The sequence below is a fragment of the Fomitiporia mediterranea genome (assembly GCF_000271605.1).
Source record: "Fomitiporia mediterranea MF3/22 unplaced genomic scaffold FOMMEscaffold_8, whole genome shotgun sequence".
Lineage (NCBI taxonomy): Eukaryota > Fungi > Basidiomycota > Agaricomycetes > Hymenochaetales > Hymenochaetaceae > Fomitiporia > Fomitiporia mediterranea.
In genome coordinates, this window is record NW_006760393.1 from 1326342 (window position 1) to 1349957 (window position 23616).

The following is a 23616-nucleotide window of genomic DNA, read 5'->3' on the forward strand; positions in this document are numbered from 1 at the left end:
CGGGTCGATCCTGTAACTGAGTTTCTATCGGCGCACGATTCCGGCCCTCACAGCTCACACAATACTGGCGAAAACTTCAACGGAGAGAGCATTGGTGATCTGAACTCTGTTTCAGGCCTACAAGGAAAAGACACTGGACTTTCTGAACAAATGCTTTTGTCGCCTCCCGATTCAAACGTCGTTCGAAACAACTCAACCGTCGCCTATAATTCTCCACAAGGCAATGCATCTGGACTTCGTGCCACAGATACAATGAATATGGTTTGCTATCTTCCTCTAAGATGGGCTTCTTTGCTCACGGGAAATTTCAAAAGCCTCTGTTGTCTCCTTTTGTCGCTACAAAAAGTGAACCAACACCTCTTGTATGTCCAGTCACTTACTGTATGTGTGGCATGGTCGCTCAGCCATGTTCCAGCTTGATAATACCAAAGTACAATCCGATCGAATGCGGACTAGCTTAGACTGCTTCTCTTCTACACCGCCGAGCCCACCAATGTCATCTGACCACATCTTCGGTACATCTCCGAATGCCTCAGGTGTTTTACGGTCGCCTTTCGGAGAGGTCCGCCAAGGTAGTCTCTCTCCTACTGAGTCTGCTGACACGTCCCCTTCTGCATCGGTTCGCTATTTAATTTATCGTATATATATATATATTGAGAATATATTCGCAACTTTACCTTTTATTTTTATTTTTATTATTTTTTTAGGACTCGCCCGGTTTAATCGAGGTTTCTCCCTTTACTGTGTCGGATTTGCTCCAAACAGAAGGTGGCATTAAGGGACCTTGCAATGATATGAATGGCGTTTCTGACTCCGGAGAGAGTTCTGTAAGTACTTCAACGTTTTATGCATGCAACGTTAGCTAATATACCTGTAGACCTGCGTTTCAGCGACAAGTACCACATTTAACGGCGTTCCTATGAAAATATTAGCCACTCCTCTCAAAGCAGACAGACAGCCCAGTACTGAAGGCATTGTATGTGCGGTTATGGCTGGTGTCGACTCTGTTGACGTGAGTTAAGCATGTTCTCGTTTGGTACAACACCTGACAAGTCATATACATACGTCACAGTCCACAAAACCCGCGAACGAGCAGTCGACAAATACCCCTACAGATTCTGTATCCGCAGCATCCGAGGACGCATCGCTGACAGCTCCTGATGAGCATCACCAGCTTACTGTAGAACCAAATGGCTCTTCGTCGAGTAACGAGGAGCTCTCTAACAAGAGCCATGAACTCGGAAATGAAAACGGTGCTCAAAAGGTAGGGTCAGACTAAAATCGTTTCTTACTGGGACTGACCGCTCGCCAACAGAGAACGCGCAATCCGGACGATTCACTTCAAGCTCCGGCACCTAAGCGAATGACTCTTGCTGCTCAGAAAAAGCAACACCAGAAGCTCTCAACGCCATTCCGATCTCCACTAGTAGCAAGACCGAAGTCTGGAAACACAAACACACCTAATTGCAATGGTCCTACTATGAGCCAACCATCTCCATTGTCATCTGCTGTACGGCAAGACGGAGACGAGGATAAGCCATCGACTCCCCTGAAGAATAATGCTCGCGCCTTTCCTGCGTCCAGTTCACGACCGCATACACCAGTATCAGCTGCATCGAGAAGTATTGCCAGTACCGCGAAGGCCAAGTCCCAATTCAAGTCCCCGCTTATGTCGTCCCCCACCGCAAAAGTAGCTCGGCACATCAATAACTCGCGCGTCATTCAAGATATGGAACGGCAGGTCCAACTCCTGAAGCGAGCAATTAAAATCAAGCAGGACAATGACGAAGAAAAGCTAGAGCAACTGGTAAAGAAATGGAGAACGGCTGGTCGTGAGGCTGCTTGGGATTTATGGCAGCTTGTCCGAGATAATGATGAGTCTTCCAACGCGCCATATCCTGGAACGAACTCAAAGTCGGCTGGGGGAGCATTTTCGGAGAGCTGGGGATGGGCAGGGCCATCCGGTACCGGAACTGGGAACGATAACTGGGGATGGGACGAATCACCGAAGGAGACGTGTCAAAACGACGATCATGACGAGGAATTAGAATCGCCTTCGAAGCTCGAAAACGAGTTGTATGGTTCACTTCGCAAAAAGGCGACGGTCCCTCGTACTTCAATGTTGCCACCAACACCGCGAGGAGCATACTTCGCGCAACAAGCAGCGGACACTGACAACGACACTCATGTCGAAGCTGAAGACACTAAAGAAAATGACTCACAGGAAGAATCTTCTCATACTGCACACGACTCGAAGAGCCTTGGCACAATGCTTCATCAACTTGGAATTGCTCACGAGACCCTCGGTTGGGTGGAAGAAGAGGGAGACTTCGTGGACGCTTGAGAACACCTTTCCCTATGCTTTATGTTTATTATTACCTCCCGATGGTCCTTCAACATACATTTTGACGAGCTTACTCGATTGCACCACATAACTTAAGAACCTCACAATGTATAGTTTAACAGACCTCTTTCACTGTGTTTCGCTAAGTTGTCCAGTCATTTATGTATCATTACGCTGAAGTTTTTTTAGTTCAGTTACAGGGATACTAGAATTCGGTGTCTATCATGACATAGTCGTACATGTATTACGATGAAATGCATATAAAATGTCATATTACTGCTTCACCTGGCCTTCCCAATCGGATCCGAACTATTCAGTTGATTCCGGAGGAGTCTGTTTTACAAAGGTAAGTTCGTGCTGGTCACCAAAAGTGATGGCGTGCCTTCCGCGAATCATGATGATCTTTCTTCGTGGTGAGCTTGCCAATTATTTGCTCCGCCGTTTCTTCAGAAATGAGTTGACATTAGCCTTTCTTTATTCAGAGAACAAAATGATTAAAAGTATTGTCATACCTTTAAGCTTCTCTGTCAAATGAGGGTGCTCCTGGAAAGTGTCCGCCCTCCCAAGTTCCCCAAACCTATTTTCGGGGTAGATCTTGTCCGAATGGAACGCTTCTGCGCGTTGAGGCGTGTCTTCGCCGAAATGACCTGTCCCGGACTGTTGGTGACCACCTAGCAGGTCGGGATCGGTAGCTTCTCGATGGATCTCGCCATATTCGTTCTCAACGAAAACCGTGTCAGTCGGAACTCGGACTCGTTGGTGTTCAGGCAGAGCATTTTCGGAGTCTGTTCCTGTTTGCCCGGCCGCTGTTGGTTTCATTTCTCCAAACTCGTTCTCTTTGTAGATCGGGCCAGGGGCTTGTGGCTTGAATTGGTGGTCCCCCGAAGCATTATCGAACGAATCGTAAGGTGGAGGTGCTCCAAGTGCACTTGCTGTTTACAGAAAGAAGTGAGTACATGCCGTTGTATCGTGAGTGAAATGAGTGTAACTCACTAGAAGAAGCGGTATTGTCCATAATGTGCTGAGGTGACACTTTTGTAAATCTCGGTAAATCTCGTTAAGCTGTCCTCACCGACTGCAACCACGCCTTTTATAAAATCGACACACAGCGTTATCTCTAAACACTCGATGATGTCAGTTCACTGCCCGGACGCCCAGACCTTCCGCAGCGTAAGGCCCATAAACCAACTCCCGTAAGATCCGCTAAAGCTCATTCGCATTTGAGATTTCAAGCTCACGGGCATAATCGCGCTCAGATTACAGACGCACATTTTGCCTCTTTTGGGAGAGCTTTTCACCAATGCTCCCACCCGACATGACGGTGAGACCACGCTTCTCCACCGTGGAGCATTGCTTTGTGACCCGATTCCCAGGGACTGGGGCCTCGTCCTGACCGCTGGTCTCGACGCTATTCAGTGCTATGAGTCGATGGTAAATCTTCTCCCTAATTGTCCTTTGATCGTAGAGTGCAAACAACAAGCAGTTCAGATATTTCCCCAAAATATTCCACTTACTGTAAGTTTTCCCTGCTACATTTTCGTTAGTGAAATCATATGGAACCGATGGCGTGGAATTCCACTCGGTAATGCTGTGTCTCGTGTGAGTCCACCTATGCCGATGAACGTTTCATGTTCCCTCCTCGGAAACTGATCACCATGACGTAGTTACATGCAAAACCTTCGCGTCGGCTTTGAGAATCAATTTGAATTACACGGACAATCTAGGAAGTATTGAACAAGGTCTGGATACTGATCGGAGGAAAGTCCCAGCTAAACCAAGTCTATTTTTACCTTCATGCACAGAAAGTCAGCATTTATATCCACGCTTATTTTCCCGGAAGAAGGGATTCACGTACCACGGAACCTGCTTGCCTGCATAATCCCATACCTTTCCTCTATGTTCCTCCGTCAACTTTCCAACAACATCGACAAGCCGTTCTGCCGCGTTTTCCGGCTCGAACAACTCTTCCTTCGGCACGCTACTCCAGAAGTCCTTGGATAAGTCCGTCTTCACAGTCCCAGGGTGTACTCCGACACAGATACTCGGCGTCTTGTTCATAGCAAGCTGATTGTCAAAGGTCTTGATTACTTGATTCAAAGCTGCTTTGGAAGCTCGGTAGGAATACCATCCTCCCCTTTTGTTGTCTGAAATGCTTCCTACGCGTGCAGTGACGTGGACCCACTTGGTCGGTCCTCCGTTCTTTTCTGTTAAGTTCATCTTTGCGTCGGGGAGGAACTGAGAGAAGTGTTTGATGAGGAGTAAATGCGAGAGGACGTTGACCTGGAAAGTCTCTTGCAGTATCGCGTCGTTGATATCCTTTGGGTTCTTCTCCGGATAGAGCATGCCACCCGTGAAGAACCCTGTGTGGAGGTACGCCTTGTCGGGTAGCTCGGCTTTAAGGGCGTCCGCTGCATCTTGGATCCTCGTCTCAGATCTGAGGTCGAGAGGGAGGACTTTGAGTCGGTTGCTGTCAATTCCGGATAGTGGGGATAGGATGTTCTTATGGTGCTCTTCTGCCGTACCAGTACGATGCGTGGCATAGACGGGTAGCTTTGTTGTTTTAAGGAAGTGTCTAGTCAGCGCTAGGGAGAGACCGCGCGTTGAGGGTGTTACTAGGATGAATGGGTTGGACATCGCTGTTTTGCTGTTTTGCTGTTTTGCTTTGAGAAGAAGATCTGAAGAAGAGGTGGGAGAAGGAAGGTGCCTAAGTCGTTTGTTTCACTAGCATTGACACAAATAGTCAGATATATCTCTTTGTTCCATTTCTAGGTCTATGTAGTCTCGATTCAAATGGCTTGAACAACTCGCGATCGAGTGACGTCGTTTGATTATTTGGTTCAGATCGACAAAACAAGAAATCTTGCTCTGTACAAACAAAAGATTTGGACCTACGTTGCCAAATACTATCTTGATGTCCATGAGAACTTGCACATTTATTGTACAAAACAAAAAGTACATCCTCCTTTTTGCCTAGTTTCTATGAAGAATCAATATTAATTGTAACAACATTTCTTATTGCATATAAAGCATACTTGTAGGCCCTCAGGTATTTAGTCTGCTTGTCAACAGATAGATGAACGTACACTTCGATTATGTCTGTATCTACATCAATGGGTTGTTCTGCAGAGAGTTGGATACAGTGACTTGTACATCTGAGAGCTGGATGATGGAGAACAGTTCCTCATGAAGTATTGACCTTATCACACGCATCTCACTTCCTCAAAGAATTCGCTGCACACACATCACACCAAAATATTGTTCACAATTATTTCATTTGACAGTGCGCATTGGACGCGTTGAATCACAAAACATATCTCGAATCACTATTATCAATTTCAAGAAACTCAATTTATCACTATTGTTGACTGATGACATTCCGTCCTCGCAGCTACTGCGCTTTCAAGCCGTAGCCGCAATAGGCGTCGGAACATGGTTATGCTGCATCGCAGTAGGGTTGAACAGCGTATTCGCCGCAGCAGCGCGGTGGTGCACAACGCCATTCACCGGTCCAAGTAGCTTGTCGAAACGAGATAACGCAACACGTCCAGCACGTCCATCAACAACCGCCTTCTCACCCTTCTTCAACTGAATCGGAGCAGACCCATCAACCAACCCCAGCTGCCTCTCGTTCCAAATCGGTTCGATCGGCTTAGCGTTAGGAATAGCAACTCCAGCACGCCCACCAACAGCTACCCAATCCGCATAACGCCGAATACCAAGCCTCGTAAAGACAGAGTCCACAGCGTTAACCAGTATCTCGAGTTGTTCAACCATATGTCCCGGAGAAGGTGTAATGCGGAGACGTTCTTCCCCACGTGCAACGGTGGGGTAGTTAATACTCTGTACGTAAATCGCATGTTCGGACAAAAGCATGTCAGATGCCGCTTTAGCAAGTGCAGCGTCTCCGACCAAAACGGGAACAATATGCGACGGTCCGGGAACAACGGGAATACCGCGCTCTTCAAGCCTAGACTTAAGCTTGCGAGTATTCAACTGCTGAAGACGACGATCACCCAAATGTTCTTTCTGGTACGCGATACTAGCCTGTGCACCCGCAACAGTCGCCGGCGGGAGAGACGTCGTGAAGATGAAACCAGGTGCATAAGACCGAATCGTATCAACGAAATCCGTAGAACCAGCAATGTACCCGCCAACAGCTCCATAAGCCTTGCCAAGTGTACCCGTGATGATGTCTACGCGGTCTGCGACACTGCCAGGGATGGCATCAGGCGAGTTACCAGCGCGAACATGGGCGTCCCAGTCTAGATGCTCGGCGACACCAGCACCCCGAGGTCCATACATACCAACCGCGTGAACCTAATTACGGAAACAAGTCAGCGGACGCATATGATTGGAAATGCACATTCCGAATACTTACCTCGTCTAGGAAAGTCAGGGCACCGTACTGCTTCGCAAGGTCACATATCTCCGCAATGGGGCCGACGCTTCCGCACATGGAATAGACACTTTCGAATGCAATGATCTTAGGCGTTTCCTTGGGGTACTGTGCAAGTTTCATCTCCAAGTCCTGGAGATCGTTGTGCTTGAATATCTCGCGCTTCGCGCCCGAGTGACGCATACCCTGAATCATGGACGCATGGTTCATTGTGTCGGAGAAGAACACACAGCCAGGAAGTTTAGAACCGAGCGTAGAAAGCGTGGCGTCATTCGCGACATAGCACGACGAGAAGACGAGAGCAGCTGGCTTGCGGTGCAGCGCTGCAATCTCTTCCTCAAGGGCCAGGTGCATGGCACCGTTACCAGCGATATTGCGAGTGCCTCCAGCTCCATGACCGTACTTGTCGAGGGTGCGACTAGATACGATGTAAGAATCATTTCAGGTACGAAATAAATGAAACCCAATGCTTACTGAATAGTGTCAAGAACGATCGGGTTTTTGCCCATACCGAGATAGTCATTGGCACACCAAACGGTGACCTCCTCCTCCACCGCACCGGTGTGTGCGACAGGGAACTTGGCAGCAAGACGGTTAATATTGTTGAAGTACCTGTAACTCTTATCCTTGTGCTTCTTCTCAAGTTCATCGGCGTAGAACACTTCATAGTTAAAGCCATTCTGGTTCTTGATGTTCGCCGAAGTGGTCGCCTTCTTCTCTGTGGCAGTGGCAACGGGAGTAGCCTTTTTCTCCTTTGCGGCGGCGAGAGCCTGCGCAAGCTCGGCCGCACGACGGGCAGCCGCAGCATGAGGACACTTTTCGATTCCAGCTGCTCCGTTGCCAGGGACCGCCGGATGAGCAGGTGGGAAGACACCCTCACGAGCGTGCATGTTCTGAACGTCAGCAATGCCAGCGACAGAAGCATAGCCACGGGACTGCTGAGCAGCAATCTGGCTGGAACGAATAGCAAGGGCCGGGCCCATGACGGGGCAGCTGGCAGCACGCTCAGAGAGCTGAGAGAGCGTCGGGTAGCGTGCCGATGCAGATGAGCATAGCGTACGGAGGGTGGAGGTCTTTGTGCGGCCCAAGAATGGGCAAGACTTCTTGAAGCGGGCGATGGTGGAGAGCTTGTCGAAATGCATTGTTGCAGGAGGGGCAAGCAAAGCGAGAGAGTAGAGAGTTCTAGTTGTGAGTTGTACGAGAGAGTCTTAAGGATTTTCAGAGTGCCGTGTTATGTCAGCACTGCAGCCAATGGGGAGAGATGAATTACCGCTATTCGCACGCGACATCTCGGCCCTTGCTCGTCCGCTTCCAATCAACCCACCGCTAATCACACCCATCTCTCAGCCTCATATACCGTGAAACACGCATAGCGCGCAACGCTCTCACACATCCCTAACAATGGCGCACAGCCAGTTCCTGGCAGGCGAGACGCCGACACAGGAAGCGTACGTGGCAGTACCAAATCCGTAGGAATATTACCCCGCTGTGAATCAACCCATACGCTACACTCCCAGACTGCTTTCTTTCGGTCAAATCGTGTCCGAGAAAGTAAGCCCCGGCCTGTAATCCCACTTCTTATTTATGCTTCCTAGTGTACCTCGATGCTTCCTTGTTGCACGGAAGCACGTCCAATGCGGGGCCAGGATGCCTTCCTTCACGGATAGAAGCTCTTCATATGGATCATATCCCATTTCTTCCGCTTCTCCCGACTAGTTTTCATCCTGTCTCCTACGTCAGCGGAGCGTATGGCTCGCACTTCTCGTAACATATGTCGCTGTATTTTACAATCTGGAGAAATACATCGAAAGCCGTCGAATGGAAGAAACTTATGTGCAGTTCCGCAGCATGCTTCCTGCCGTCCAATCTCTCACTGACAACCGGTTCCGCGGTACGCGTGAAAAGTACCCTCATAAAAATGAGCACATCTGCATACATTTAGCCCTGAAATACACACGACCATACAACCTGCTAATAAGAAATCCCACATTGGCTGGATATAGACCCATGTTTCCCGAGAGGCTGTATGCTCTAGATTTGCTTGTAGGTTATTGAAATCAACACTAGCCAGACCAGGCATCAGCTACCACCAATCTTCCATTTCTTCCGCGGGTACTTCGTTGCTTCCCAGTTCACAACTCCACCAAACAGCTCCTTGTCATTGGCATCGGCATTAACCTCGGTCGCCAATAATAAGTTCCGTAAAGACTCTTGTACTAACGCAGCGTTCTCGAGCTTCTTTTCAAGTGAAGGTAACGCCTGTTTCTTCGGTGGCGGGACCTAATCAAACAAAATTTGATAATTTAGTCGTTAGCGCCAAACTAGCAAACTAAAAGATATGATGATGATGGGATGACTGAAACGTACAGGTGTTTGTAAGTATGTGTGTTTCGGAGGAAGTGGTGGGAGATGCGTTGGAAGTGAACGGAGAGTTTGTGGTACCACGGGTGGAGTATTTTCGTCGTCCGATGCTAGTAACTCAGGGGAACTTGATCGTCGTTCAGGAGGGACTAGTTCAAGGTTCAAAGACTGGTCTGGTTCGCCTATAATACACAAAATGCCATTCGATCGCGTTAGCATTTCCGAGTTGGTTCGGAAATAGATATCACCAGACCTGCACGTTTCCGTTTCCGAGCTCGCTTTTTGCTCTCCTTAACTTCTTGCTTGAGTTCCGCGATGTCGAGGTCGTATTCCTGGACTGCAGCGATTGCGTCCGCGGCTGTTGGTCGGCCTCGTGCTGAGTTGTCTGCGAACGCTTTGGCGCGGGAGAATATTTGTTCGATGACTGGGTCAGAGATAAAATCAACCACACAGAAATAGGTATGGGTACGAAAAAAGATAGACAGCCATGAAAGGCATGAAACACGCACAAGCTGTAACCTCCATCTCTAACCGCACAAGCGCTGCAGTCTCCGCACGTTCAAAGCCCTCCTCCCTAACTCGAATTGCGAGGAATCGGTTTATCGTACTGGATGCCACGGAGGCAGACATGAATGGGATTTCTCTTCGTAAACGCGACGAGCCAGGTTTAGCCATGTCGGGTTCCCAATCCCGCGATCGTATTGCGCCAGTTTTTCGAGTGAATGAGTGGGCGACGTTAGATTGTGGTTGCTGTTGCAGTTGTGTGTAACTGCCAGTGCTATTCAAGATTGAATCCTGTCCTTGGTGGTATGGTTGCGCCATATTGCGTGAACTGCAAAGCTGGTTTGGGACGGAGATGCTTGACAATGTAGTTGATGATGAGGAAGAAATTGAGAAGAAAGGAAATGGCACAAACCACAACACGTGAACGACAGCCTGCCGTGATCGACGTTTCCATCTATGGACACGCATAGATTCATCATCCTGGGACTTAATCAAACGAGTCAACAACTTTACTCTTATATTGGCGTCGACATCATTCATAGCAGACGCGATGGAAAGTTCAGCTAGTGCAACGAGGGAGTCGACAGAGCTGCCCGAAACCGCCCCAATGAGCACTGAAACCTTCCGAACAACGCGCCCTGAGATCGTCGGTCCGGATGATGGACCTGTCCCGCCTTTCCCTCTTGCCCTACATGGTGAGGTACAAAAAGGGTTTGGACGAGGAGGGAAGGATCTTGGATGTCCAACTGGTTGGTCTTTACATAGTGTTATTACTCAAAGTCAAAAGTTCTGGATATCTAACTGTGAATGTAGCGAACCTTCCTGACAAGGCACTTCAATCACTCAGCGCAGCGACGACTACGGGTATCTATTACGGTTACGCACAGGTCTTACCTCGAGAAGGGGAAGAGCAGAACTTTAATGGAGATGATAGCAAGGTACATCCCATGGTGATGAGTCTTGGTTGGAATCCGTACTATAAGAATGAAAAGTTATCAGCGGTTCGTCTATCATTTCTCCTTTATTATTGATAAAATAATAATATAGATCAATATAATTTGTCCATAAATTAGGAGGTCCATATCATGCACGAGTACGAAAACGACTTCTATGAACACGAAATGCGTGTTCTGGTTCTTGGGTACATTCGACCGGAGTTAGATTATACAAGTACAGGTGCGCATACATTCACTTTAGTGGAGTCTCATAAGCTAACTCAAGGAATCGCAGAGGCTCTTGTAGCTGATATCGAGACTGACAAGAGCGTTGCAATCCGTTCGCTCGCTCGCCCTACCTATTCGAGATACACGAATGACGCTCTCTTCTCAACACCCACTGCGGGATAGAAAGACACCAGATCTTGACAATTCTACTTGAGGAAACATGAAGCGATAGACAGGATTGATTCTGGCGTATGTGTGGGTTAAAGAACATTGTTATGTATCCTATGGTACATTGAGTTCAAGCATAGATTGTAGAATATACCAGAGATCTCTGCATGCTGCGTTTAGTCGTGTTTGTCTGAATGACCCAACGACTTGCCAGGATCAATTCGATCCCGTATGCGTTGTTTCTAAGACAAATTCAAAACATTCAGCATCCCATACCTCGACGTATAACGGTGGGTTTGTACTCACTAGTACTTTCAACTCAGGAAACCCGCCCTCAACCTTCCTGTCCCATATCAAGACCGGTCCCTTCTCTGTTGAAAGCCAAACTCGGAAACGCCCTGCTGTCTCGTCCTCGTTTAGTGGGATAATGTGTACGCCCTTGAGTGTTGGTGGTGTGAAGGTTAAGAGGAGTTCGGTGGAGATCCAGGTTGCTCGATGTAACCTTTTGAAATATAATCTCATTTAACCAAGTATTCGGTGAGCGAAGAGAATATTGTGGTCGTACCATCGACACTAGACAAAATAATAATAATTTTACTGCCCTTGATATCTTGCTAGATAAAGAATAATGAGGCTTACTCTGTTGCAGAATTCGATAGTAACACTCGGAACTGGAAGGGGCACTGGAGGCGTAAATGCCGAAACATCCATCGGGTCATGTTTACTTGACGTAGTGGTATTAGTGTCTGTAGGCTTGACTGGTACAGCTTGTACCTCTACGACGCAGTCAGTACATGAGGAGTCTGGCATGATTGTTGAAGGGTGGTAGTCAAAAGCAAGAATTTTATGACAATTCAGAAATTCAGAATGACGAAGTTTGTAAATACGCACCAGTCGCGTCATCGCGTGCCATCAACCTACACTTGCTTCCGTGTCCACGATGGCCAACGCAGCTGCAAAGAAATCAGGCACGCTCTACTAAACTTCTTTTATCCTCCTTCCTCAACTAATTCAACCCACAATTGATCATGACTTCTAACACGTAGCGGCGCAAAGCCAAAAAGCCCTCCAAAACCTCCGTTACGGCATGCTAATCTCCAACACTCTCTCAATCCTTCTTCGCTGGTTCCATCAACGCGGGATATTCACCCTCCCCTTCGGAATCGCTTATATCTTCCTTTGGATATCCTACGCTGTGGAGATTTTCATATATTACTTCTTGTCGAGCTCTGGGAAGCCTACGTATGACGCAAATGGGAATTTATTGAAGTCGCCAAGCGTTGACTTGGCTAATCCGGGGTTTGTCTGCGAGTGGATGTTTGATGTGCTTTATATTACTTGTGAGATGCTTGTTATCTTCAAGCTTGATCTCGGAGTGTGTTATCTGACATGGCCTTGTTTTGTTTGGTAGGGGCTTGTCAAATAGGAAGCGCTTTGTTTAGTGAATATGTCTGGTGGTTATACCTCACTGTCAGTCTTTGCGGGTTTCTTTAAAAGCTCCTGTATTTCGAGTTCATCTCGCTCATCTCTTTCATAGATTCCTGGATACATCTTGTTCAAAGTTGGACCTATGGCATACAATTTCCTAAGGCCAAGCGGCACGCCAGTCGAAGACGCACCAGCCGAACCAGTTAGCAAACGTCAACAGAAGCTAAAAGCTCGTCAGGATCGCGGAGATCCTCGAGTGAAGTCTGTGAATGTCAAGCGATGACAGCACCAACGACGACTTATTATCCGAACCCCCTTATATAAAATGGTATCTCGAGTGGAACGTATAGAATAACATGACATGGATAAACACGAAAAAGCGGCTGAGGAAAGTGTGATACTTGCAAGAGGACTGTCCCACAATGGTCCATATTCCAAGAAACCAAGAAAAGCTAGTGATTGGCGAAGACATGCAAGAAGGTGTAATGTCTATGGATAGGATAGGAGAAAGCTCGTGCCCGCCGTTCGTTAAACGATGACACAACCTGCGCAGCTCCCGCAACATCCCGTATTCACATCTCCTTGCTCATTTGGTTGGTAACCCCCTTTCTCATATCCACCTCTCAGCCCCATCTGTTGCAACTGTACATGGTAAAATAAGGCCCAGGTATAAGTATAAGTGGGGGACGAGGAAAGGGATAGGAGGTGGCACAAACCCTGTTAACCCGTCGGATCTCACGTACTAGTCCGATAAACGCCTCGTCCACGTTTATTCGCAGTTTAGCTGACGTCTCGAAGAACTGGCAACCGAAATGCCTCGCCAAATTGTCGCCCTCTAAAAGTAACGTAAAATACAAGAAGTCAATTAAGTTATCAACTCTCGCAATGTATCAAATGGCATAACAACGCACCTGCACAGTTGACCCGCCTATCCTCGTCCTCCAAGTCCACCTTGTTTCCTAAGAGCACAAGAGGCACGTAGTCGCGGTCTTTCACCCGTAAGATCTGGTGGTAGAATTGATCCATCTCTGCGAACGAGTTCCTGTCCGTGATCGAGTATACGAGCATGAACCCTTCCCCTGAACGCATGTACTGTTCTCGCATCGCACTACGAACCATTAAAGAATCTATTATCAGCACATATTACAAGCGAATGGTTTGTGGCGTATGCACACTATGGCGTGAAGAACGGCGCATTGAACGGAAGGTAGTCCAACGCACCTGTATTCCTCCTGCCCAGCAGTATCCAATACATCGAGCAAAGCGACTTCATCATCTATCAGTGTTTGTTTTCTGTAAGAGTCTTTTGCAGAAGCTGCGTTAGAACAAGGCCGGTTGCTGTGACGCTCGTTGCATCCCGTTGCCTACCTTCGATCGTCGGATCGTACTCATCGACGAATTGTCCTTGGATAAACCGAATTGTAAGCGCCGACTTGCCAACACCTTCATCGCAAGGCCGCCGATTGGGAATGTAAGCTAGGACAAACGGAAAGGCGTTGTGCAGTGTGTGCTCACCTCCGCCACCGACAACAACTAGCTTGTACTCTCGTAGAAACTGTCCCTATAGTGAATAAATGAGTGTTTAGTGTTGAGTATACCAAGTGCAACGCATCGCACGACACTTACTGCTGGCTGCATGATCAAGGTATGTCACAAGCAACAGCTGCGCGGCTTAGACACGCGCAGAAAGGTCGCCAGAGACCAAAAGGGCCGAGATAGAGTCGCCACGAGCCTACAATCTATCGACTGGAAATAATCAAGATCAAAGCCCCTGTGCGTAGTGGGAAGTAGCCAGCCACGAGCCCGCGGAACATCCGGTCGCGTTGATGTTTTTGCCCCTTTGAGCGGTGGCGTGGTTGTCGGCGACACAGGAAAGCACTTACTCGTCCATGTGGCGAGAGGCACATATAAATAGTAAAGAGAGTTAACACCGGAGCTCTCTTACCGCTTCTCCATCTGACCAATTTTTCCGCTATTAGATCACAGCCTTCCGGCAGACAACAAAGTACTATTTGACAGTCTGCACTTTCTTTCAAATTGTTCTCGGCCAATCTTTATCATAATCAGATATCATTCTATTTCATATTGATTAGTAAATGCAGGCTCAGACAACAAACGAAAGTACGAACCATTAACACTAGGTAAACAACAGCAGTTATTCCTACCAAGAAGCGACAATGAGCCCGGAAAATGTGATTACACGAATGATACTCACTATACAGTCTAAAAAAGATCGGCTGCACTGGTACAGTCACACTCGCCTTGAATCCCGGATGTCATTGTTTGAATGCTAGCCAAGCATCATTTAGCGCCGCAAAAACGCCATTTGCGATCATGCGCTGCTCGACTGTAGTGTTACCAGAGTTAATCTACAAGCCATGTCAGCTGTCTACAACTGCAAACGTAAAGTTCTTCATACCTTATCGGGATGAAGCTTAGCAATAGCCTTCATGTATCGTACTTTTACCTGACCCGGGCTAACCAGTTCGTGCAGCCCAACCTTCTGCCATCCCAGTTCCGGCCATAATACTGTCTCGAGGCTTGCGACTAGTGCACGTACGTTTGTTTCTTTACCCGCTTTCCACACATTCAGGCGCGCGTCGACGGAGTCTTTCAGGCTCGCTTTCAGGGCATCCTCTTCCTCCTGAGCTCGATTCGCTTGGCGTAGGTTCTCGACTGCCTTGAAGTCCTGCTCGGCAACAGAAACCGCAGGTCGAGCGGCCGGCCGGGGCGCCGGAAACTTAGAGGCGACTGCTTTAAAAGTTAGGAGCGGATAAATTCAGCCAGTACATATATCTAAACGTAATAAACTTACGAGGCTCTTTCTCCGGAGACAACATCTTCCGACACCTCGAGGCTCCAGCAAAGGCGTCAGTACGCATTTTGGCAGACCAATCACATGCTGTAATAGCCTCCCAGTCCTTGAGAGCTTGTTCCCACTTCTCGCGTCCTTCATAAGCTTCGGCGCGTCGCCGTAGCGCTTTTAGAAGAGCATCAGCAAGATCTACAGATGTCCCTTCATCCTCGCGCGTGACCTTTGCTTCTCGGGCGGGGTGATAATCGAGGCCTATGATTGAGAGCACAGCAGTACAATCGTCAACCGCCCCAGAATACTCGCCTATCTTTAATCGCGATTGAGCACGATTATTATAGAGAGGAACAAGGAGAAGGTGGTTGGCTGGAAGGGTATCTAAGGCTGCTGAATATGCCTGTTCTGCATTCGCAAACTGTCCGAGCTTATAGAGCTCTGTCCCTTTTGCCTTGTGTGCGTTTGAAGATGCGATGGCGGAGGCACTGGCGGTGACTGTTTGACGAGTCCGCAGAGGTGTCGAGGCTCGAGACTTTTGATTCGAAGAGCTCGGCGTTGGAGCTGTTGAAGTCTCTGCCTGTGATGACGATCGAGATACAACCGGACGACGTCGGGAAGGTGATATGTACGCAGATGGCTCAGCATCAAAGAGATTCGCAACTCGTGGGTTCGCTGCCTGAGGCGCGCGATCCGCCGCAATTCTATCAGATCTCGCACTCGTTCGAGGCGCTTTTGATTCAGGAGTCTGTTCTTGTACATCATCGTCGTCACTATCGCCGAAACCGCCATGAGAAGCGCCTTTTGATGATGCACCACGCCTTTGCACACGCTCGTCCTCATCAGGAGGAGCGTCTGACATCCACCTTGGTCGACCATCGTTGACAGGCCTGCTTTTCGTCCCAGCTGCCCGTTCTTCGTACGCCTTCTGTACCTTTTCTTTTCCGTCTTTCCAGAGAGCATTTGCGCGATTGAACATGTTCAATCCAATCTCGCTTGCTTGCGCGAGTAATTTATCCGCTTGAGCTTGAATATCGCCACTTGCTAAGTTGGCTTGTTTCTGAGCTCGACTCGGAGGAACAGATGAAGACGCCGTCTGGCGAGCGACGCGACGTCGTGGAGGAGAATCCTCCTCTCCATGCTCTTCCCATCGGTCATCTTCTTCCCGATAGTCAGCCAGTCCTCTACGAGGTCGTTCTGGTGGTGGCTCATCACTGAAATCACTGCCAACACCATTTGAGAGGAGAGTATCAAGTGCCTGTTGTACATCTAGGCCGGTATCCGTGGATGCAAGTGCTAACCGTGCCTGTTCAGGGCTAAAACCCATCTCGACAATTTGTCCTATGAGATGAGGTGGCGGAGAGTCAGCCCGTGCACGGGTTTCCCGCTCTGTCACTGCAACCGGAGTCGCCTGAAGAAAGATTATCTTGTAAATTACGCCTAGCTATTTAGCGGATTTATGACTCACCGGCTCCGGGGGTGAAGTGGAATTAGAGGCAACAGGCTTGCCAAGTACACCGAGGATATCATCTACTTCCTCAGTATGACTACTTGGAGCATGTTGAGGTCTGCTTTGGCTGAAAGAGTCGGACAGCAGGTCTCCGTCCTCGAACGCATCAAATAGGGACCCCTGAGTACCAGCATTCGATTGTGCTGGTTCGTGCGTTTTTGACTTATCAGTAAACTCTGAGAGGCCCCAGTCATCGTCGACATGAGTGGAGATAGGAGGGTTGGCAGGTCTTGAGGTCGAAGTTGTCGTCGATTTTGCTACATTATCGAACAGCCAGTCATCATCAGCATTTGTGCTGGAAACTTGAGCTCCAGAATTTTTCGAAGACGACTTTAGTGATCCCTGACCGAGCGCATCCAATCCACTCCAGACCGTAGATTCGACTTGACCAGACTCGGCAGCTTTCGTGACCTTTGCTTGCTGCTCTTTCCGCGCGGCCGCTTGCCGAGCTGCTAGGGATAGATTCTCTTGACTACTCTGCGCTGTGAATGACGCGCCTAAGAGTGAGCTAAATGCATCGTGGCCACCTTGGCCTGTTGACCCTGTTGGATGGGACTGCTGAGGACGTGACGGATTAGGAGTGAGCGTTCGCGAACTGGGCTTCGAAGATGGAGGTGTAGCAAGCATAGAAAAGGCATCGTATGTAGACCTTGAGTTCGATCCAGTATTAGATCCTGGTCTTTGTGAGTAGTTGGCCATGTCCAAGCTGCCAATGCATCTCCTACCTCAGGAGTTGGTCTGGCTGTCAATACTTCCGGAAGGTCACGTGAATGGAAGGTCTTCACGTGCTCTGCTACTTCGGATTTTCTCTGGCTGGTGATTCTAAACCTCCTAATAAAGGGTTAGACAATCGTATGTGGAGCGTATTACCTGAAAAATCATCCGATAAGTTATATGCGATAAGTTATCGTGACTGTTCTTTAGTTCAAGAGTCTGGTCAGTGGCCAGTGGCCACGGTTCGCGAATTAGGAGACTATCATCTCTCAAACAGTAGTAGAAAATGAAATTGTAATGGCGAATAAAATAAAAAAATTCCGTTGAAGAAATTGTGTACTCTCGTCCATAAAGCTGATAGTTTATCTAAACTCGTGTAAGAAGAAGGGACAAAGAGCAAGGAAGTGTGCTAAAGCCTAAGTTTGATCCTTCTGTAACACTTTTCTCAATATGGCAGGCGCGTATGTAATAGTCTGAACTTATACGCTGCGTTGGTCCTGCGACCCTTGTCAACCACAGCCAGAACCTCAATACTGCACTTCATGGATAGTCACGACCTCGAAAAGCTCATATCGCAATGCAAGTCTTCTGGTACGTGTTTTTGACGCGTTCGTCGCGGTATACCACTCACTGCTCGAAAATTTAGACGTAGACGCGAAGATCGACGCGGTCACCAAGTTACAAAAACTGTTCGAGACTGGCGTAGAGGCGCGTTATCAACACATTTTAACGCGAGAGGGACGGAGGCTAATACATGGCTTGTAGTTGTCAGACGCAGACGGACTCGTCAACGCGCTCAAGGCATGTCTTCGGACATCCAACCAACATTTAACATCAGCCACGCTTGCCGCTCTTCCTCCCTTCTTTCCATTGATAACAACAGGCAAACTCAATGATCCGGATGACTCCGTCGATGTCCATATTCTGCGTCAGATACTGACTGCATTTCTGCCCAGCGGTGGGCTACTTGACCGTCTCGGTGACAGGAGCGAACGTTCTCGCGAGAAGGCACGAGAGTCGATGGTTGTCTTGGGAGGGCTGGCATTACGCAACTCGCCATCGTTGTTGTCTCTATCGGCGTCTTCCAAAAGCAGAGATGCTGGGAAAGGTCCTGAGACGCCTTTAATGATCTGGGAGCGGTGCCTACGTGAAGGTGGCCTGCAAAGCAAAGTTTGGAGGGTTCGAGAACAGGTACCACTTACCGACTTAAAATTTGACCAGAAACGCTGACGAGGTTTCAATAATTAGGCTATACTTACGCTTGTGGATGTGCGTCGTGTTCATCCGATGCTCCCACTCAAACCCTACCTTTTGCCGTTAGTTGAGCTTCTTGAAGACACAGATGGAACTGTACGGGAAAGCGCTCGTCAAGCTGTGGTGGAGCTTTTCACTGGTCCAACTGTCACCGATGCAGCTCGCGCAGATTTGAAGAAGGAGATGACGAAGAAGAACGTTCGCAAGACAATCGTGGACTCGGTGCTCCAGAAGCTTATGTCCGGTGGAACGCGTCCAGCCTCAGCGGCAGGCAGTCATGGACATAGCGAAGCAGGCTCTGAACCGAGTGAACCACCAGCGAAGAAAGGGTATATTCCACCGAGCCTCAAACTTCAGGGAAGACAACCGACTTCCTCAACGACACACAGTACTTTGAGCGGGTCAGGCAGCAAAGCGACGAGCATTGCTGATATAACTAGCCGGCCAGCCAGTCGTCTTGGTGGTGACCTTCCTGCAACTCCGGTAGCGGAGCCTAGCGATGTGGCCGCGGTATATGTGAGTATTATGAATCAAATTCGCGAAAAATATGCTTAAATACGTATCAAGGTCGCATCTGTAAAGGATCTTGAAGATGAGTTTACCGGCATGTTAAAACACTTTGAGGTCGGTCAACTCCATCCGTCTTTGCGAGTTCGGTCATAATGCGTTATTTTAGGGTAAAGAAACCGAGCACAACTGGGCGGGTCGTGAAAGATCAATACAACGAGTCCGAGGTATGCTGAAAGGCGAAGTGCACATTCGATATTTCGATACGTTTCTTGGTTGCCTTAAGGCGGATTTTATTGATGCATCTTTCAAAACGGTGGGTTTACTTGTCCCATCATCTAATCGAATTAATCCTCATGAAATGTCGCAGCTCGCAAGCCTCAGGACAACCGTGGCCGTCAATACGTGTCATTTATATTCGGAAATGGCAACTTCATTGGGCTCCGCCATGGACGGTTTCTGCGAAGCAATCTTGACGCGCCTAATCAGCATGGCCTCGCTCACAAAGAAGATAGTCGCAATTCAATCTCAACAGGTCGCAGACGTCGTCGTGACAAACACAACACCACATCCGAAAATGTATCTGAATCTCATCTGGCATGCAGTGCAGGACAAAAATATTTCGTCCCGCCAATACGGCATCAATCATCTGAAAGTGTTTTTGGAAATACATGGACAACGCTGCAAACACATTATAGAGACGGGCGGCTCACAAGACGTTTTGGAGAAAATCTTCAAGAAGGCTCTGGGAGACAGCAATCCGGGAGTTCGTGAGAGTGCACGATCAACCTTTTGGGCCTTTGAGGGTATCTGGCAGGAAAGAGGATCAGTTTTAATGGCTTCTCTCGATGCAACGGCAAAGAAGCAGCTAGAGAAAGCATGCCCTGAAGCAGGTAGGGTGACTGTGCCGGTCACTCCACAAGTCAAGAAGAGCAGTGTTGCCGCTGCAATAGCCGCGAGTCGTGCAAAGGCAAAAGCAATTGCCAACGCTCCTCCATCATTACGCCACCAAGCAACATCAGCGTCTCATATACTTCAAAGATCAACGTCACCTACGCCAAGGTCGCTATCGCTATCCCAGTCCACACCGTCTCCGAAGGAAGGCCTTTACACCATACGCAGGCCTTCCGGTACTCGACCGCTATCCCCGTTATCCCCTCCAGCTCGGAAATCGACATCTTTCTCACCTACATCAAGTTCTTCCGGATATCCTGTATCCCCTGCAGTACATAATCGCACGCGCTCGACCGAAGTACCAGCGTCACCTAGTGCAGTCCATAGGCGCTTTGCATCTGCACAACTCAGTCCTCCCTCGTCACCTTCCGCTCGCGACTCTTCGGAGACTACGGCAAGGGCTGGTTTGCCACCTCGTAACAGTTTGGATGGTGCTTTTGCGCTCCCGCCATCTCCAACACGCCAACACAGGTCAAGGGTACCTTCTTCACCTACTAGGATACCATCTCCTACTAGACTATCACATGCTGGGCGAAGATCTGACATTCGCACTTCCCTCTTTTCATTTGCGAACAGCACCCAGAATATGAATGGGGCGGACCAATCTTTACTCCTTGCTCAAAGTATACCGCTTCCACAGGACAGCGACTCGGACGACGATTCCCATATGATGTCCTTCTCGACCCCCTTCGAGAAGTATCATATCTCCGCCCCAAAGACCAATACTTCGAGTCTCTCGGCTGGATCGCCTCCGGCAAGTGCTCCCAAGCCTATCGTCGAAGACGCTCTTCGTGCTAGAGCAGAGCAGGCAGAAAGTGCTGCAGAACGACTTTTGGAGCTGAATGAGCCTGATGACGAGACTTCCATTTCTCCCATACCTCCCTCACTTCTTCGATCGAACGGCGACACTCCTAAGGCGAGCGCTCCGCTGAAACCGAGGTCTCTCGACTTGACACCGTCAACACCGACCAACAAGAAAACAGCTCTCCTTCGCCAAGCCGCTTCGTTTAAAGATAGTCCTGCAAACAAGAAATCATCGTCGCTAGTGGATATCCTGCGCGAACGCAAGCATGAGACTGGCTGGTGGTTGAAGCGCATATCTCGTAAGCAATCACCAGAACCACTGATGTTGGGCTAATTCAATCATTGCAGTCATTGATAAAGGGAGTCCCTTGAAGGGAAGTGATCAGGACACCCTGTTCAAGGAGCTGAAGCAGTGTATATCTGACTTAGAAGATGGCATGGCGGATGCTTCCACGCTGAAGAAGCTAGCCTTGCTGTGTTCTGATAATCCAGTTCACGACGATTCACTTGACATGGGTACGTCGATCTTCCTTTCATATTTTGTTGACAACGGAAATACTCAAGACAGATCAACAGACCGAACGATGTGGAGTAAAGAGAGGATATTTGATCGGATGTTCGATGCATTGATGAAGTTTTTGACACCAGAGAAGGTATTTCACTCTTGTCGTCTGTTGCTCACCGACTGAACGCCTCACCTCATTCAGACTGAAGAGGAGCTCGAGTATGGCTTGATTGCACTCTGGGAAATCCTTGAAAGCCAAGCACCGCTCGCCGAGGGTCGTGAGGCAGAAGTCTTTACTCATTTATTACAGATTAGATTCTGTAACAGTATAAATGTATGTGATTCATTGTAACCCCCCCCTCCCCCCGTCTTTGCATGTCTCACTGTTGATGAGCAGGTACTGGAGGCTACGAACACCATTCGAGATGCACTTGTTGCCCGCATTGATCCGGTCTACGGATTAACGATGTTGCACGCTAGTTTACGCACCTTCCGCGCGGAACCTCTGGTCGACACCGCAAAGCAAGAGGAAAAGTCGGCGTCATATGCATTCGGCTTGATTGCGCTCGGTAAATTTATTCTACGTTTACCAGCTGAGGTCTTGGAAGATGAACTTTCTCGTCTGAAGACGACCTTAACAACTGTGAGCAGATTACTTTGCACTGTTCTGATTAGCTCCCCTGACTCAAGTCCAGGCATTGAGCGATACGACTTCCCTTGTCGTTCGTGAGTCCGCAGCGACATGTATAATCGCTTCTCAGCTCGTCTTGCGCGACGAAACGCATCTCTTCACCCTCCTGGACGGTCTTCCAGACGAAAAGAAGAACCTTCTTACATATCTTTTTGATAAGCATGGTGCGCGTGGGAACAAAGAGGCGAGCGGAACCGAGAGGCTGGAGAAAGAGATGCGGCGTTTGGACGGTCGTACGAACACGCCTCCACGACCAAAATGATTGACTGGAGGAGTGCAGAGGGCATGTTGTACGGTAATTGAATTCTATGTTCTATCACATCTTAGACTATGTATGTATTTCTAACTCTGTAAGCATGTACTAAGTATGCTCGGTATGCTTTGAATGTCTTTATTATCTTCCGTTTACTAAGAGAGGTGTGATCTGTGATTTTATTTTATGTATATTATGCAAAACAGTCGCATAGGTATTTGTCTCAAGTCTCAATACACATCCCTTGTGGGTCGCGTTGTTGTGGTAGAGCCACTAGGTCAAAGGGTCATTACTTGGTATTGAAACCGTTGATGTGCTGGTTGGTGCAGGTATTTCGATTTTGATATCATGATCGTTCAGACTGAGTGGAGCAACTTTCTTTTTGGCCCGGTTAGTACGAAACAGACCCTTTTGCTTTCTTCTCTATGAAAGCAACTCTATTACACACATGCATGCATGTGAAATGCGTTTGTATGATCGGAGTAAAGTCAACTTCGAGCAACTAGTACAAGTGTCTAGAGCAAGTCTTTCGAAGCCGTTAGGTACAGCATTATCTTTACTCCGTAGATTTATCCTAACTCTCCAACCACTAGCCTGTCTGGAACCTTGGAAGGAACCATGCGATCTCCGAGAATGTCTTGAGAAGTGGGCATGCATTGCAGGTCGAGCTACGAGGAATTCCGAGGCTCAAGAGGTGCTTTAATCTTAATTAACGGAGGTTTTGCTCGTTCTTGCCCTCGCGTAACCTACTTACAAAAACACGAGTAAAGTAAACGGCTTAAGCACATGCTTCGATGAAAGCTCATGTAGGGCAAAGTCTGTTACTCATCAGCACTACAAGATGCGGCGCTCTCGAAGGAACGAAGAAGATGCAGTAGAAGTAGGTGGAGTTGGTTGGATGAACTTGGATCATGTCCAGAGAAGAGTAGATCAAGGTTGCGAGATGTGTAGCAGTGTATGCCTGTATACGTATAGAACTTAGAAGGTTCATCACTATTTTCATCCCTATCTCCATCTCTTCTTCTCATCGCCAGCCAGATGCAAGAAGACCAGGCCCTGAGAGCCTGAGAGCCTGAGAGCCTGAGAGTCTGAGAGCACAGTAACAACTCCGGGTGTTTATCGATCGATCCGACCATCGGAGGGCATGCTCAACACCAGAATTATCCACACAAGAGAAGACGGAGTCACTTGTTCTTCCTCTTCTTGACTCGGGAAGCCTTGAGGCAGCGCCGACCTAGACTTTGGCGAGTTTAG

The 23616-nt window shown here is 48.4% G+C and overlaps 10 protein-coding genes across 10 annotated transcripts; 4 read left to right on the forward strand and 6 right to left on the reverse strand.

The window, feature by feature from the left end:
* Positions 1–406: 406 nt before the first annotated feature.
* FOMMEDRAFT_29835 (uncharacterized protein) lies at positions 407–2344 on the forward strand (the record flags this gene model as incomplete). Its single annotated transcript, XM_007268274.1, has 5 exons — positions 407–562; positions 708–827; positions 878–1012; positions 1073–1264; positions 1316–2344. The coding sequence occupies 5 exons, from the start codon at positions 407–409 to the stop codon at positions 2342–2344; spliced, it is 1632 nt and encodes a 543-aa protein (XP_007268336.1).
* A 1720-nt stretch (positions 2345–4064) lies between these two features.
* Positions 4065–4978, reverse strand: FOMMEDRAFT_135325 (NAD-binding protein; the record flags this gene model as incomplete). The annotated part of the gene is made up of 2 exons (XM_007268275.1): positions 4065–4113; positions 4200–4978. 2 exons carry the CDS (start codon positions 4976–4978, stop codon positions 4065–4067), a joined length of 828 nt encoding a protein of 275 aa, XP_007268337.1.
* A 623-nt stretch (positions 4979–5601) lies between these two features.
* On the reverse strand, positions 5602–7906 carry FOMMEDRAFT_110564 (5-aminolevulinate synthase). The gene is made up of 3 exons (XM_007268276.1): positions 7215–7906; positions 6723–7158; positions 5602–6661 (listed from the first exon to the last, which is right to left on the reverse strand). The coding sequence occupies exons 1-3, from the start codon at positions 7880–7882 to the stop codon at positions 5744–5746; spliced, it is 2022 nt and encodes a 673-aa protein (XP_007268338.1). The 5' UTR covers positions 7883–7906; the 3' UTR covers positions 5602–5743.
* A 777-nt stretch (positions 7907–8683) lies between these two features.
* FOMMEDRAFT_169257 (uncharacterized protein) lies at positions 8684–9943 on the reverse strand. Its single transcript, XM_007268277.1, has 4 exons — positions 9611–9943; positions 9355–9525; positions 9108–9283; positions 8684–9020 (listed from the first exon to the last, which is right to left on the reverse strand). Exons 1-4 carry the CDS (start codon positions 9921–9923, stop codon positions 8820–8822), a joined length of 861 nt encoding a protein of 286 aa, XP_007268339.1. The 5' UTR covers positions 9924–9943; the 3' UTR covers positions 8684–8819.
* Positions 9944–10188: 245 nt separating this feature from the next.
* FOMMEDRAFT_141791 (riboflavin kinase) lies at positions 10189–10951 on the forward strand (the record flags this gene model as incomplete). The annotated part of the gene is made up of 4 exons (XM_007268278.1): positions 10189–10354; positions 10419–10606; positions 10679–10781; positions 10836–10951. Exons 1-4 carry the CDS (start codon positions 10213–10215, stop codon positions 10949–10951), a joined length of 549 nt encoding a protein of 182 aa, XP_007268340.1. The 5' UTR covers positions 10189–10212.
* A 161-nt stretch (positions 10952–11112) lies between these two features.
* On the reverse strand, positions 11113–11746 carry FOMMEDRAFT_90589 (uncharacterized protein; the record flags this gene model as incomplete). Its single annotated transcript, XM_007268279.1, has 4 exons — positions 11113–11178; positions 11243–11438; positions 11502–11509; positions 11576–11746. The coding sequence occupies 4 exons, from the start codon at positions 11744–11746 to the stop codon at positions 11113–11115; spliced, it is 441 nt and encodes a 146-aa protein (XP_007268341.1).
* A 232-nt stretch (positions 11747–11978) lies between these two features.
* On the forward strand, positions 11979–12647 carry FOMMEDRAFT_90437 (putative opsin; the record flags this gene model as incomplete). Its single annotated transcript, XM_007268280.1, has 3 exons — positions 11979–12276; positions 12348–12406; positions 12474–12647. Coding segments are annotated over 3 exons (531 nt in total), but the record flags the coding sequence as incomplete, so codon positions are not given.
* A 245-nt stretch (positions 12648–12892) lies between these two features.
* On the reverse strand, positions 12893–14002 carry FOMMEDRAFT_158201 (ras-1; the record flags this gene model as incomplete). Its single annotated transcript, XM_007268281.1, has 6 exons — positions 12893–13006; positions 13081–13199; positions 13276–13472; positions 13586–13667; positions 13733–13925; positions 13991–14002. The coding sequence occupies 6 exons, from the start codon at positions 14000–14002 to the stop codon at positions 12893–12895; spliced, it is 717 nt and encodes a 238-aa protein (XP_007268343.1).
* A 638-nt stretch (positions 14003–14640) lies between these two features.
* Positions 14641–17379, reverse strand: FOMMEDRAFT_169260 (uncharacterized protein; the record flags this gene model as incomplete). The annotated part of the gene is made up of 4 exons (XM_007268282.1): positions 14641–14733; positions 14784–15118; positions 15180–16581; positions 16639–17379. 4 exons carry the CDS (start codon positions 17377–17379, stop codon positions 14641–14643), a joined length of 2571 nt encoding a protein of 856 aa, XP_007268344.1.
* Positions 17380–17936: 557 nt separating this feature from the next.
* Positions 17937–22371, forward strand: FOMMEDRAFT_29840 (uncharacterized protein; the record flags this gene model as incomplete). The annotated part of the gene is made up of 12 exons (XM_007268283.1): positions 17937–17985; positions 18041–18096; positions 18160–18585; positions 18643–19164; positions 19216–19272; positions 19325–19471; positions 19526–21212; positions 21262–21429; positions 21490–21566; positions 21621–21752; positions 21816–22061; positions 22114–22371. 12 exons carry the CDS (start codon positions 17937–17939, stop codon positions 22369–22371), a joined length of 3825 nt encoding a protein of 1274 aa, XP_007268345.1.
* Positions 22372–23616: the final 1245 nt, after the last annotated feature.